The following is a 12,523-nucleotide window of genomic DNA, read 5'->3' as shown; positions in this document are numbered from 1 at the left end:
ATGAACTGACTGCAATGACTTCACCACATCCCATGGCTGCTGCTGTGAAAAATTGGCAGGTGTTTCATCCTCTTCAAGTTTTGGAGTTCTTAATAAAGTTCCACCTGCTCTGGGGCTGCAGTTGTTGCGAGAGGATGAAGATGGCCCATCCTGGCCTCTTAACCGCAATCTTTTGAATGGTCGCACAGGTTCATCATTAATTAATGTTTCGCCATCAAAATTTTCCTGCTGTTGAATAAAACAAGCAAATTCACCCTAAGTAATAGCAGGCAAAAGAGAGACAAAAAAGTATAATATGGAGGAGCAGCACAAGGAAACAAACATACAGCAATATCGTTCCTAGACTTCTTTCCTCTCGATCAACTGAACAATGAGGTCAACAGAAGAAAATAAATTGATGACGTGGCAACGTTATATGCCGCCACGTCAGATAATATAATTGCCGCTTCTCCAAACTATTTCCCGTTTTCCGTCAAAGAAAACGAACAGAGGAATTAACTCTGTAGGAAAGTATAATGACCATAATGCCCCTAAGGAGTAATGCCGTTGGTAAAACCGTAATTATATTCTATAATAGGGGCATTCTAGTAAAACTGATCGTTTCTGCTTCGAATTAGATCGGGACAACCTGCAACTAACACTGAACGAACTCTAGCTAGTTAAAAACCCCAACACAAAGCCCCTTCTCCTCTCTCTTCATGAAAAGAATTCGAGAATTACGCCATTACAGGAGAAAGGGAAAGCTCCAGTCATTTGCCTTCAACAATGTCGATCCCTATTATTGAAACTTATTACAGTAGTCTCTGTTTCTTTAATGCTCTCCCTATCACATCCCTGCAGCTTGAGCAGAGAAACAGTGGTGGAGGTGAATCCTCGATTCCACGGCAGCGTGTGTGTTGCCAAATCTAGCAAATGTCACAAGCCACCATCGGCTCACCACGATCGTCTTCGATTCCACATTCGCATCTCACCGTTCGATGCTCAGTCTCACTCTTGATACCTAAACTTAGGACCCTTTATCCCTCGTCCTCTCACCACAAGTTGAGAACCGGATTCAAACTTCTCAAGCATCTCCCCGTCCTCGATCCTTTCCAGATTTTCTATATCTGTCACCACAAATTTATCCATACCACAGTAGGTGTCTCTTAGTGCATTTGCGATAGCTTCCTTTAGCTCTAACAGTGTTTCATGATATGGAACCACGACCAATTCATCTGGCAGTGATTTCTTAGCCAATCTACGCTCTTTCACTTGGAAAAAAATTCTCAATAATTGGTCATCCTCATCTCTGGAGGGAACTCTTGATAATTGTTCCTTCTCATCTCTGAAGGGGCCAATCTTGCACAAAGTGTTTGCTGTCCAGAACTGTTTGAAGTGCCATTTTCACTGTTTCTGATTCTGGATAATTCAGCAAAAGATTTGTATACAGCACAGTAACATTGCAATACACATCAATTCCTGGTACCAAAGCAGGACCTCGAATTTGCTCTTGAACTATTTGTTGTTGGGATTCGTTGGACGTAACTTCGAGCAGAAACCTCAGAAGATCCCTCAAGGTGATCAACTAAGCTTTACTCTGATTTCTGTAATGACTAGTAATCTTTTTTATTTTCATACTGAATTCTTCATTCCCAACACAATACCCCGAACGAGTAATGCTATCGTTTAAGCTTCGAATTCGAGCGGAATGACCTGCAACTAACTCCAGTTCAAAACCCCAACAGAATACCCTTCCTCCTCTCTCTCTTTTTCTTTCTTTATAGAGAGAATTCAGGAATTACGCCACTGAACAAACTCCAGCCTTTTGCCTTCAACAGTGTCGATCCCTATTGTTGAAACTCGTTGGAAGAAAAAGAGCAGGCGGAAGATCTTTGACTTTGACATGTTTTTAGGACGCGGGTACCCAATGAAACTCAAGGGTCCTTTCCGGAACAATGTGCGGATTTTCCTTGAGGAATGTGCAGAGCTCCAAAATTACTACGTGCGAGGAATACCTGTCTGGTGTACTCGTCTTGTTCACAAGACCAAGAACATCGTTGTTCCCCTGTACACGGTCGTCGAGAAAGTCGAGTGCTCCAAGAACCCTCGCTGCGATCACTGAAGATTCAGTGGTTAGATTTTGAAAATCCAGATACCCTTTTTCATTTTACTGCATCGCTTGATTTTCTCAGATGGGTTTTTCTTGTTTTTAGTTGGGGATTTGGTATCTAGTGTTACTTTTTTGTATTGGGGATTCTCCATTTTTGTTGATTTTTTCTTTTTGCTGATTTTGGTTTTTGTTTCTTCTTAAAGGTTGGAGTGAGCAATTATTGTCTAAACGGAAGTATCATCTGATAATTCCTGCTGATACTGAATGGAAGATGCGTCTTAAGCATGCTGCTTTAGGTCTCCGCGCACACCTCTTGCATGTAGTGATCCACTGTAACGGATTTGGTCATCTAATCTGCATAAACGGGATTGAAGGAGGATCCCAATTTGCTTCTGGCGGAAAAATAATGGATCTTTGGAATAGTATTTGCGAAAAGATCCTTTGACCCCGGTAATGGAAAATCCTAAGTGATCATATCATTGATCAAGTTCTAGGCAGATTTAACTTGAAGGATGATGACTTTCTTTGATATGTCTATTTCATTTTTTTGCAGAAAAATCACTGTTGAGGATTTGTCAAAAAAGCGGTGTATGGATCTTTGGCTACTTCATGGAATTGCTTATGGGCATTCGTGGTTTGGGAAGTGGGGTTATAAGTTCTTCCGTGGAAGTTATGGGGCAGTGACACAACACAATTACAGGACAGCAATTGAAATTCTGATTTCTTTGAAAGTTGATGAACTCCTATTAGGATTTGGGAATGAAGAATTCAGTATGCAAATAAAAAAGATTACTAGTCGTTACAGAAATCAGAGTAAAGCTCAGTTGATCACCTTGAGGGATCTTCTGAGGTTTATGCTCGAAGTTAGGTCCAACGAATCCCAACAACAAATAGTTCAAGAGCAAATTCGAGGTCCTGCTTTGGTGTCAGGAATTGATGTGTATAGCAATGTTACTGTACTGTATACAAATCTTTCGCTGAATTATCCAGAATAAAAAATAGTGAAAATGGTAGTTCAAACAGTTCTTGACAACAAACATTTTGTGCAAGATTGGCTCCTTCAGAAATGAGAAGGAACAATTATCTGGAGTTCCCTCCAGAGATGAGGATGAACAATTATTGAGAGTTTGTTTCCAAGTGAAAGAGTAGGTTGGCTAAGAAATCACTGTCAGATAAATTGATCGTAGTTCCATATCATGAAACACTGTTAGAGCTAAAGGAAGCTATCGCAAATGCACTAAGAGACACCTACTATGATATGGATAAATTTGTGGTGACAGATATAGAAAATCTGAAAGGGATGGAGGACAGGGAGATGCTTGAACAGAAGGTCGAATCTAGTTTTCAACTTGTGATGAGAGAATGAGGGATAAATGGTTCTAAGTTTAGGTATCAAGGGTGACACTGAGCATCGGATGGTGACATGCGAATGTGGAGTCGAAGACGATCATGGTGAGCTGATGGTGGCTTGTGACATTTGCGAGATTTGGCAACACACATGCTGCCATGGAATCGAGGATTCACTTCCACCACTGTTTCTCTGCTCAAGCTGCTGGGATGTGATGGGAAGAGCATTAAAGAAACAGAGACTACTGTAATAAGTGCATGCTTGAGAGCAATGATGGATAATTCTCTTTTTTTTCTCCTTGGAAAGCAGCAACAGATATGTCTTTCTAACTGGCACGTCAAGATATATGGTATGCAGCAAAACATATGTAGGTTTCTTTTATGCTTTTTCTGAAATCAAAAAATTTGCTTTAACTGTCAACTTCCTTCAGTTGAAGATTCATTGAATGTTCAATTTGTTTGAAGATTTCTGGTATCAAATCAAAATCACAATAGTATGCACTAATAAAACAATAATGTCAAGCTTCTGCTTTCCTATCAAAGAATTCTGGAGACTAAACTTTAGTCACAGTAATTTTACCTTTTTGAGCTACAACCAATTTCCAATCAGTGTTCTTGGAAGTATTACAATCAGTCATCTAAAGTTTGTTTTGAATCTCTAAATTTAGCTATGATTTGATTCTATAAATGGGATAAATATTGTCAAAACCATGCTCATAAAATAAGAGTAAATATTTTTTCCGGTCATAATATATGATGTATGTATCAATGTCATGTTGAATAAAAATAGTTTTAAACTTTGTCACAGAGATACAATATCATTATATTTATTAAGGATTGTAATTAGTTCATTTATAATTTATCAAACTTGATATATTTATGTTCATTGTTGATCCAAAAATTTTTAATATCATTTAATGCTACTTTTTTCTTAATATATACCTAAATGATTTGTTATAATCATTCTCGTACATGAATAAAACTTGGAACAAGAACAGGTGCTCTGAATAGATAAATAATTAGGATTTCATAATTAGTTTACTTAGGATTAATTAAATAGAGTAATTCAAATTCCATCAAATTTCATTCCAAGTAGAATTAGAAATTAATTTCACATAAAAAGAAAATTAATGTTATTGCACTTCATATTCTGTTTATATATACCAGTATCTATATTGCCTCGAACCTAAACTCCCTTCTACGAAAGGTTCTTCTTTTCAGGATCCTTGAAAAATTCAGAACATAATAAGCCATACAGATATCTTATATAGGATTATTAACATGGCGGCCTAAAAACCCATAATTGATCGCTGCAAAGATGAACTGAAATCCAGCACAGATTAATCCAGTGATATCTGTGAAAGTACCAAATAGCATTTGACTTGCAGATGGATAGCAAAATGAAGATCTCCTGCCTCTCCATCTCCATGTTACTTTTTGGCGTCTACCTTCGTAAACGAACTCAACGATGCAGATGAACATGGCCCCACAAAAGATATCGACATACTAATTAGTGCACACTGCAGCTTATCAGAAGACAAAAGTTGATCAAAAACAGCTGCCAGAAGCTCCAACACGAAGTTGGCAATAGCAAAGAGTTGCTCCAAAGTTGCCTGCAAAAATAAAATTCGAAACTCAGATGACGAGAAGCAGAAGTTAGCCACATATTCAAATTATGTAAGTACTCCAATATTATCATTTACCTTGAAAATTTTGAAAAATGATACATTTGTCTTCTCTGCATTGACATTTGTTACCTCTACGGTAATATATTCCTTTTGGCAGATATAATTTTCTGCCGGGTTATTAGAACTGTTGGGACTGATATGATGCACATTTGACATGATTATGCATTCCCTCTCAGCCATTAAGCATCTTCTATCTGATGGAAAAACTCTTCTACATATCAAAATATATAGAAATTTACTTACATTTTCAAGTGATGAGATGTTATTTTTTCAGCCGAATAAGAGATTTTCATTGAGGGTCCTCCAATATTGTTGATAAACTAATAAGGATACGGATTAGTCAAAATCTAATTCAAGAAACTAGAACTCATTAGTGTATTGTTAGAGTTTCAGTGATTAATTTAAGTTTAATTTTCAGTAAAATTATTATGTTTATTTCAAGTTAAGAACCTTTAGTTAGGATAGAACAATGTATTAAAAATCCGATCTTTTTTATTCATTAAGAAAAAATAGAAAGGAATAATCTTGTATTCCTTCTAATACTCCTAAGACTCCCTTCACTGTCCTATACATCTGTAGTTCAAGTAGCACTACAGGATTTATAAAGACTAAGCAGCAGGCTATGGCACAGCTAGGTTGAAACACACTGTAATATTTTGCAGACCAAAACCTCATAGAAGAAGAAGAAGAAGAAGAATATGTACCTGCAAGTGGCTTTTAACATGAGCAAGGGTCAAGTCCTCAACATTCATCAGCTCAAGAACATCTTCTGGATCGCCCTGCGGATCAGTTTTGTACAAGTGAGATATAGACGAAGCATATATAAAGCCTATAAACCTTCATGGAAGAAAAATGAAATGATATGGAGAAAGGAGGATCACACTTTCAGGGCCACCAAGAGCGTTAATGGCATTCACGAAGGCACTATAAAGTGCTGTAGTCCATCGAATCTGTGGCACTTGTCGCCTGCAGGCTTGGGCAGATTGCGCTGTTCGAGAGATCTACAACCAAGGTGAGAAGATGATCTCCACTGAGAAAGAAATTCCGGAGAACAATGTTCATGTGCACGGGTTCAAACACATAATATTTTTGTGAAGTTAAAACAGTAGCAAGTGAGTTTTAACACAATGGATGGTCAAGTTCTTTACATTCATGAGGCGAAGAACACTTCCATAACATGTAGAATTCAGAAGAAAATTTGAAAAAAATAAAAAATGAAGTTCATATACCTGCAAGTGTAAAATGAAGTTTTCATGCCAGTGTAAATGTGTGTGCATTTGTATGTATATATACATATATATATAGATAGTATCTGTATTTGCTTCCATAAGAATTCAGAGTCAGGAGGAGTCACTGCCGTCCTAGTTTATGTAGATGACATATTTGCTACAGGAAACAATGAAGATGAAAAAGTAGCTTTCAAGAAATGCTTGGTTGGAGAGTTCGAGATTAAGGAATTAGAAAAGTTAAAATATTTTCATGGAACATAAATTTTTTTAAAAAAAATAAAAGAGAAAGAATATTATTATGCACAAAAGTACTAAGGAGATACTACCCGAAAACACAAAATTACAAGTCAATTAGGTGGTCCATAACAACTCCAATATCTTTTCAATCTCCTATGTCATGACCAATCAAAATAGAACCAAAAGTTCGGAACAAAAATGATCTACTCAAAATAAGAAATATTCATTTCCCAACAAAAGCATCACATATTTGTTAGAGAAAACCAACAAACTAGCATGCAAATCAGCTAGCGTAGCACTGATCTGAATCATAAACTGGGACTGCTAGAAGAAAACCTATAGTTAATAAGGAAATGTACCAGAAACTAATAGGAAAATTAATATACTTGTCAACTAGGCTAGACATATACAGTTAATATAAAGAGTCAGTTCATGCACAATCCTAAAGAAGTACACTTACAAGTAGTCTACAAAATACTTTATCACTTGAAAGGTACTATGAGGAAGAAGAATTATTTTCAAAAAAACGAGTTGCTTCTTAAAGCATATAGTGATGCAAACTATGCCAGATCACTAGTTGACAAGAGATCCACTTTTGGATATTGTACCTTTCTTGAACAGAATCTAATAACATAAAGAAATAAAAAACATAATCCAGTAGCTTGGTCTAGTGAATAATCAAAGTTTAGAGCTATGATCCAAAGAGTGTTATGGTTGAAGATGGTTTTAGAAAACTTGAAAATTCAATGGGATGGACCTACAAGGCTCTACTACAATAATAAGTCAGTAATTAGTATCGCTTATATTCTAGTACGACATAACAGAGCTGAGCACATTTTTTTATTTAAAAAAAAAATAGAGCTAAGCACGTTGAGATAGTCAGACACTTCACTAAAGAAAAGGTGGATAGCGAAATTATTTATATTCCATATATGCCAACTACTTCGCAACTTTTTTTTAAAAAAATAAAAGCTAACTACTTCACAACTTACAGATGTTATGACTAAAAGATTAGTACATTTCAAACTGTGTCATTCGATATATTTTCTCTACTTCACAAAAACTTTCTTATGAGTCTAAATGCAGTGTCGTAATACATTGTCTAACTTGGGAAGAACAGAAAAATGTTATGAAAGTTGAAATGTAGATAGTAGAAAAAAACCAAACATAGGAAGTGGTAGATTTTCCAAAGAAAAAGATACACATGGGATACAAGTGGGTGTTTACTACAAAAACAAGGCTGATGAGACCATAAATAGATATAAAACAAGACTTGAGATAAAACGGCATATTCAAACTTATAGGTATAAACTATCAAGAAATATTTGCGCTATTTGCAAAAATGAATATAATGCTAGTCCTACTACTCCTAGCTGGCAACTTTGATTGATAGTTATAGCAATTTGATGTAAAGAATGTCTTTCTACATTCTCTTGCATTCTCTCTCTTTCACGTTTACCTTAATATATGTGGCTACATGGATAGTTACTCTTTAACTTGCTCTTAGTGCCCTTTTTTACACAGAAAAAAAGTTTTGGAGGAAATGTCAAAGCCACTTAGCCCATAGAAAAGAACACTAGATCCCAAACCCATGTCTCATTTTGTCTAGAGAGCCAATCCACATTCCTTTTCCACCAACAAGGTAATATCACAAAAACCCCTGATTGCCAACCATGATATTTTCCTCACACTCTCAATTCTATCAACCACTGCCAAAAAGATTTTAAGCTGAAAGGAATAATATAGAGGAGCTCTAGATAAATGGCCTTGGATGAGAGTAACAACCCCCTAAGAAAAACAAAAGGCACCTTTCTGACAAAGAAGACATGCAATAATAGGCTACTTCAAATTAAAGCAACCAATACAGGAAAATAAAATCTTGCTTTTAGAAAATTTGTGTCGGATGACCTATTTTTCAATTACTTTTCTAAAAGCTTTCAATTGAAAAACCTAATTTGGTTGTTCTGGAAAAGCAACTTCACGATTGTTTTCTTAAAGCAACAAGATTACTTCCAATAGAAGCAAATAAAAATCATTAATGTGTTCTAATTACTTCATATATCTTTAGGTAAAAGTTTATGGAATACTATAAATATATTTTAACATCTAAAAGAATAAGTGTAATAAAAATAAAATATATTTCTTGTATTTCTATGATATTTTTAACAACACATATATATATATAAATACCAAATAAATGTATTTTATACAGCATCAAAATAATATATTATCAAATTAATTAACGAAACATTATGATTACTTTTCATGTCAGCAAGCTTTTAATCACAGCACTCAGAAGCAAACTTTTTAAAAAGATACTTGCTCAGACAGCACTAACAAATGAAGTCATACTCAACTAAGCCCCTAATAACCTAAGCCTCAATATTAGTACCAGCAAAACTACTCTTATTCAGGATAATCTGCCACCGGGAATTATCCAAACACTTGCAAAAAGGTAAGCACATTATAGGACATATTAGTTTCATGGGGCAGGAGCAAAATAATGCCATAATCAAACTAAAGATGGGATGAGAATCTTCAATCTCATCCTCCCCTACACTCAAAAATTTAGTAAACCTCTCCCAAACATGAGATAATATATGACTACAAACATCTAACACCAAAGTGAAGAGGAACAAAAGAAAGAGGATTTCCTGCCTAACCCCATGCTACCCTGAAACCAAGCTTTGGGCTCACCATAACAATAATAACAAAGAAACTCAAGAGAGGCATCCCCCATCCATCTCCAACAATTCCCAAACTTTTCTCTGCATGACCTTATTCAAAAACCCCCAATTAACATTATCATAAGCCTGTTCAAAAATCGAACTTAAACACCGAATGATAGCGATCAAATGCACAAAAGCTCAAATGTTGCTAATCAGGAAGCTCAAGTTTGTGAAGATGATAATTTGATCAACATTGTTGGTCCAATGACACGTTCAAGAAGAAAAAAAATGCAAGAAGCCTTGAAGAATTTGATTAGCACAAGTCTTTCACTAAAATGCTCCAAAGCCCACAATGCGAAGTCCAGAATTGTGAATTTCATGACCATTTCAGATCATGGGCCAATAAGAGCTAATGGATCATATTGGGTTGATCAAGACAATCATTTTGGCTCATAACAAGGTCTAAATTAGTGCAAAAGCATGGCTGGTTCAAGACTACATTCTTTTATCAATTCTAGTCAACAATAATGGCTTGATTTTGAAGTTGAAGGAGATCAATAAATCTGATCATTTATGAACAAGATTGGTGTCTTCAAAAACATTAAAACTCTTCATTGGATGATGGAAAATCAACATGGAGTAAAAAGAAGTCATCCTTGGAAAAATGAATTCAAAGAAAACTAGAATCCCAAGTCATTAATTAGTCTTGAATTTTTCTTTATTAGTTTCTATTTCCAAAGTTAACTTTAAGTAATTTGCTTTTGAATTTCATGCTCCCTATAACCTATAAATAGGGATGCATTCTATTTGTAAAAATCATATTGAAATTACATACTTGTTAAGGGTTTTCTTTAATTTGCTAGTCTCTTTGAGCTAATTTGAGTCTTGCAAGTTGCTTTCAAAACTTATTTGGTTTATCAACTAGGATTCTTCCTCCTAGTTGTGGTACCTTGGCCTTTTCTTCTTTCTCTTCTGTAATTCAAAGGTGATAGGTTTAATATACCTATTATTGTTGGGTTCATTAGATTTATGGGTGGGTAACAGTACTTCAATTTTTCTACCTTTTTGTGATTTAAAGGTGGTAGGTTTGATATACCTACTGTTGTTGGGTTCAAATAGGTTGGGTTGGGTTGCTTAGAAAATTTTCATAATTCTTTCTTTTGGTGTAATTCAAATGTGTTGAGTTTGATATGCTCAATGTTGTTGAGTTCATCCAAGATTGAAGATTGGCTGAACTAGATCATCAAGGAACGATCTTAATCAACGGGTAACCGTTGCTATCACCGAACCTAACACATAAATCTTTTAACATCCTAAGTCATTCAATAGCAATGAGGGGAGGCTCAAGCACCCTTCTACCCACAAAAAAAAAAGCATTGTATTACCTTCATATTTTAGTAAACTATAAATAATATGTCAAGTTCCATCAATTCATATTTCTACAACGACATTATAACTCAACAAACAAAAGATTATTTTCATAAAATATTAAAAATTTCATTAGTAGGTATAGATAATTAACAAGATAACCCTCAAATATTTCTTTTTAGAGTGTAGTGGGCTCCTGTGCTTAACAATACTAATTTCAGAAGATAAAATTCAATTACTACTAAATAGATTTCGACAAAGTTCCATAGGACCAAACAAGCTGATTTAACAAGAATGTGAAATTGAGGGGTGACTTGAAACGTGCTATTGCACTGTCAAACCCTACTTTCATATAAACATTAAAGTGATTATTGAAGAACCTACAGAAATACCAGATGCAGTATTCATGGTGCAAAAGAATAGGGTTTCAGTTCTTTCCATGGCTTAACCGCAGTCCAGTAATTAGGTCATTAAAGAACTCACCGTTCAATTCTACGGAATGTCTATCATGTGGCCTCAGGACCCTTCTGCAAAAACAAAAAACACATAGCACGATAAAGCACCTTGTCTCCTGTGATTGGTTAACACAAGCCAATAGGTTTGGCTTGAAAGTTCAGAACACTTGGAATTTCCGAAAAGAAAAATAGAAACAAAAACCAGAAGTTCAATAAGTCATTGAACCCCTATTAGAGTAAAAGAAGAACTACAGTCATCTTTCTTCCTTTCTGTTTCCTCTCAGGAATGCTAAAATGAAACAAGGAGATTGCAATCATCCACAGTAAGGAGAAATAACCTACCCTGGAAGAAGCTTTAGAAGAGCGACTGTTGAAACGGCGTCGAGAAGAGCTCCAGCTACTAACAATGCCAAACACTTGAGCGTCTCCTCCATTTACAGATATTCGCTAGTTTCCCCTCTTTTCTCAGTGGCCAAACAGTAGCGTTGAGTTTTACTTCGAACCTCGGGGTTACTCTGTTCCCCTCGTATTGGAAGCCATGGCGTTTCACCTTTTTACTTCAAGAGAAACTAGCATTTAACAATATTATATAATGTTGTAATATAAAAAAAGAATAAAAAAATTATTTAATAAAATTTTTAATCATAATAAAACTTGTTAGATAAAAAAAATCACTATAATTTTCAATATATATGTCAATTCCATCTTTAAAAAAATAAATACATATGTTAAAATATTCATAATTATAAAAAAAAAACTAAAAATATATTTACAATATAAAAAAAAAATAAAATTCACTAACAATTGAATTTAAACCTAATGGTACGATAATAATCTTGGAGCAGAAAATTATACAATAACTCTAATAATCTTTTGCAATCACAACTCTCGCTTTCTCCCTATACAACTTCTACGCTTTTAAAATAATGTCACCGACATTTATTCTCATTTAACGCGTAATACGGTTCTTTTATTATATTCGTTAATTTTTTGTATAACACCTTTATGGTACAATTCAATTACAAATTTTATTAGTCAATTTAATTTTAAATATTTAATAAGATGAGTATATAAGAATGTGTATATATATTCATATAGTTGAATTTTATGTATCTTTATTAATTGAATGTTTTTAATAGATTTAAAGTTTTCTTGCAAGAGTTCTAAACGAATTTTGATTGATAAAATTTGAAATCGAATCGCCCGAATCAATTCATCTACGAAATTTTTATAACTTATTAATTTCGTAAGATCTATTATGCTTAATTGCACGTGCTTCAAAAATTTGCCTTGAAAATTGAGTTTTTCTGTTATATCTTCTACAAGAAATTTAACCTCCAAAAAAAGATAAAAATATTTTAATAAATTAAATAGTTTTTAAATACAAAAATAAATACGGATTAAATAAATATAAATAAAAACAAACCTCGGGGCTCCAGGT

The 12,523-nt window shown here is 34.6% G+C and overlaps 1 protein-coding gene and 1 long non-coding RNA gene across 10 annotated transcripts; one reads left to right on the top strand and one right to left on the bottom strand.

The window, feature by feature from the left end:
- The first annotated feature begins 692 nt into the window (after positions 1 to 692).
- LOC110807699 (uncharacterized) lies at positions 693 to 6,352 on the top strand. Of its 4 annotated transcripts, XR_015817706.1 has the most exons (6): positions 693 to 1,556; positions 1,818 to 2,111; positions 2,293 to 2,539; positions 2,643 to 3,786; positions 4,644 to 5,113; positions 5,787 to 6,352. It is a non-coding gene; the product is annotated as an uncharacterized LOC110807699 (long non-coding RNA). The 4 variants fall into 4 exon arrangements; XR_015817707.1 differs by having other exon boundaries at positions 695 to 2,111; positions 2,643 to 3,804; XR_002538522.2 differs by lacking the exon at positions 1,818 to 2,111 and having other exon boundaries at positions 696 to 1,556.
- LOC110807698 (uncharacterized) lies at positions 4,530 to 12,523 on the bottom strand. 6 transcript variants are annotated; one of them, XR_015817704.1, is made up of 7 exons: positions 12,509 to 12,523; positions 11,425 to 11,651; positions 11,111 to 11,154; positions 6,006 to 6,125; positions 5,829 to 5,903; positions 5,140 to 5,318; positions 4,530 to 5,049 (listed from the first exon to the last, which is right to left on the bottom strand). XR_015817704.1 is itself a non-coding variant. In XM_088215509.1 (4 exons), exons 3-4 carry the CDS (start codon positions 5,302 to 5,304, stop codon positions 4,867 to 4,869), a joined length of 348 nt encoding a protein of 115 aa, XP_088071635.1. In that variant the 5' UTR covers positions 5,305 to 5,444; positions 5,829 to 5,903; positions 6,008 to 6,073; the 3' UTR covers positions 4,530 to 4,866. The 6 variants fall into 6 exon arrangements, 4 of the variants coding, with proteins under 4 accessions (XP_088071635.1, XP_088071634.1, XP_088071636.1 ...); XR_015817705.1 differs by lacking the exons at positions 4,530 to 5,049; positions 5,140 to 5,318 and having other exon boundaries at positions 6,008 to 6,125; XM_088215509.1 differs by lacking the exons at positions 11,111 to 11,154; positions 11,425 to 11,651; positions 12,509 to 12,523 and having other exon boundaries at positions 5,140 to 5,444; positions 6,008 to 6,073.

The sequence above is a fragment of the Carica papaya genome, chromosome 3 (assembly GCF_054855325.1).
Source record: "Carica papaya isolate Zhongbai chromosome 3, ASM5485532v1, whole genome shotgun sequence".
Taxonomy (NCBI): domain Eukaryota; kingdom Viridiplantae; phylum Streptophyta; class Magnoliopsida; order Brassicales; family Caricaceae; genus Carica; species Carica papaya.
The sequence above is the reverse complement of the archived record's forward strand: the minus strand, read 5'-3'. Positions and strand labels throughout refer to the sequence as shown.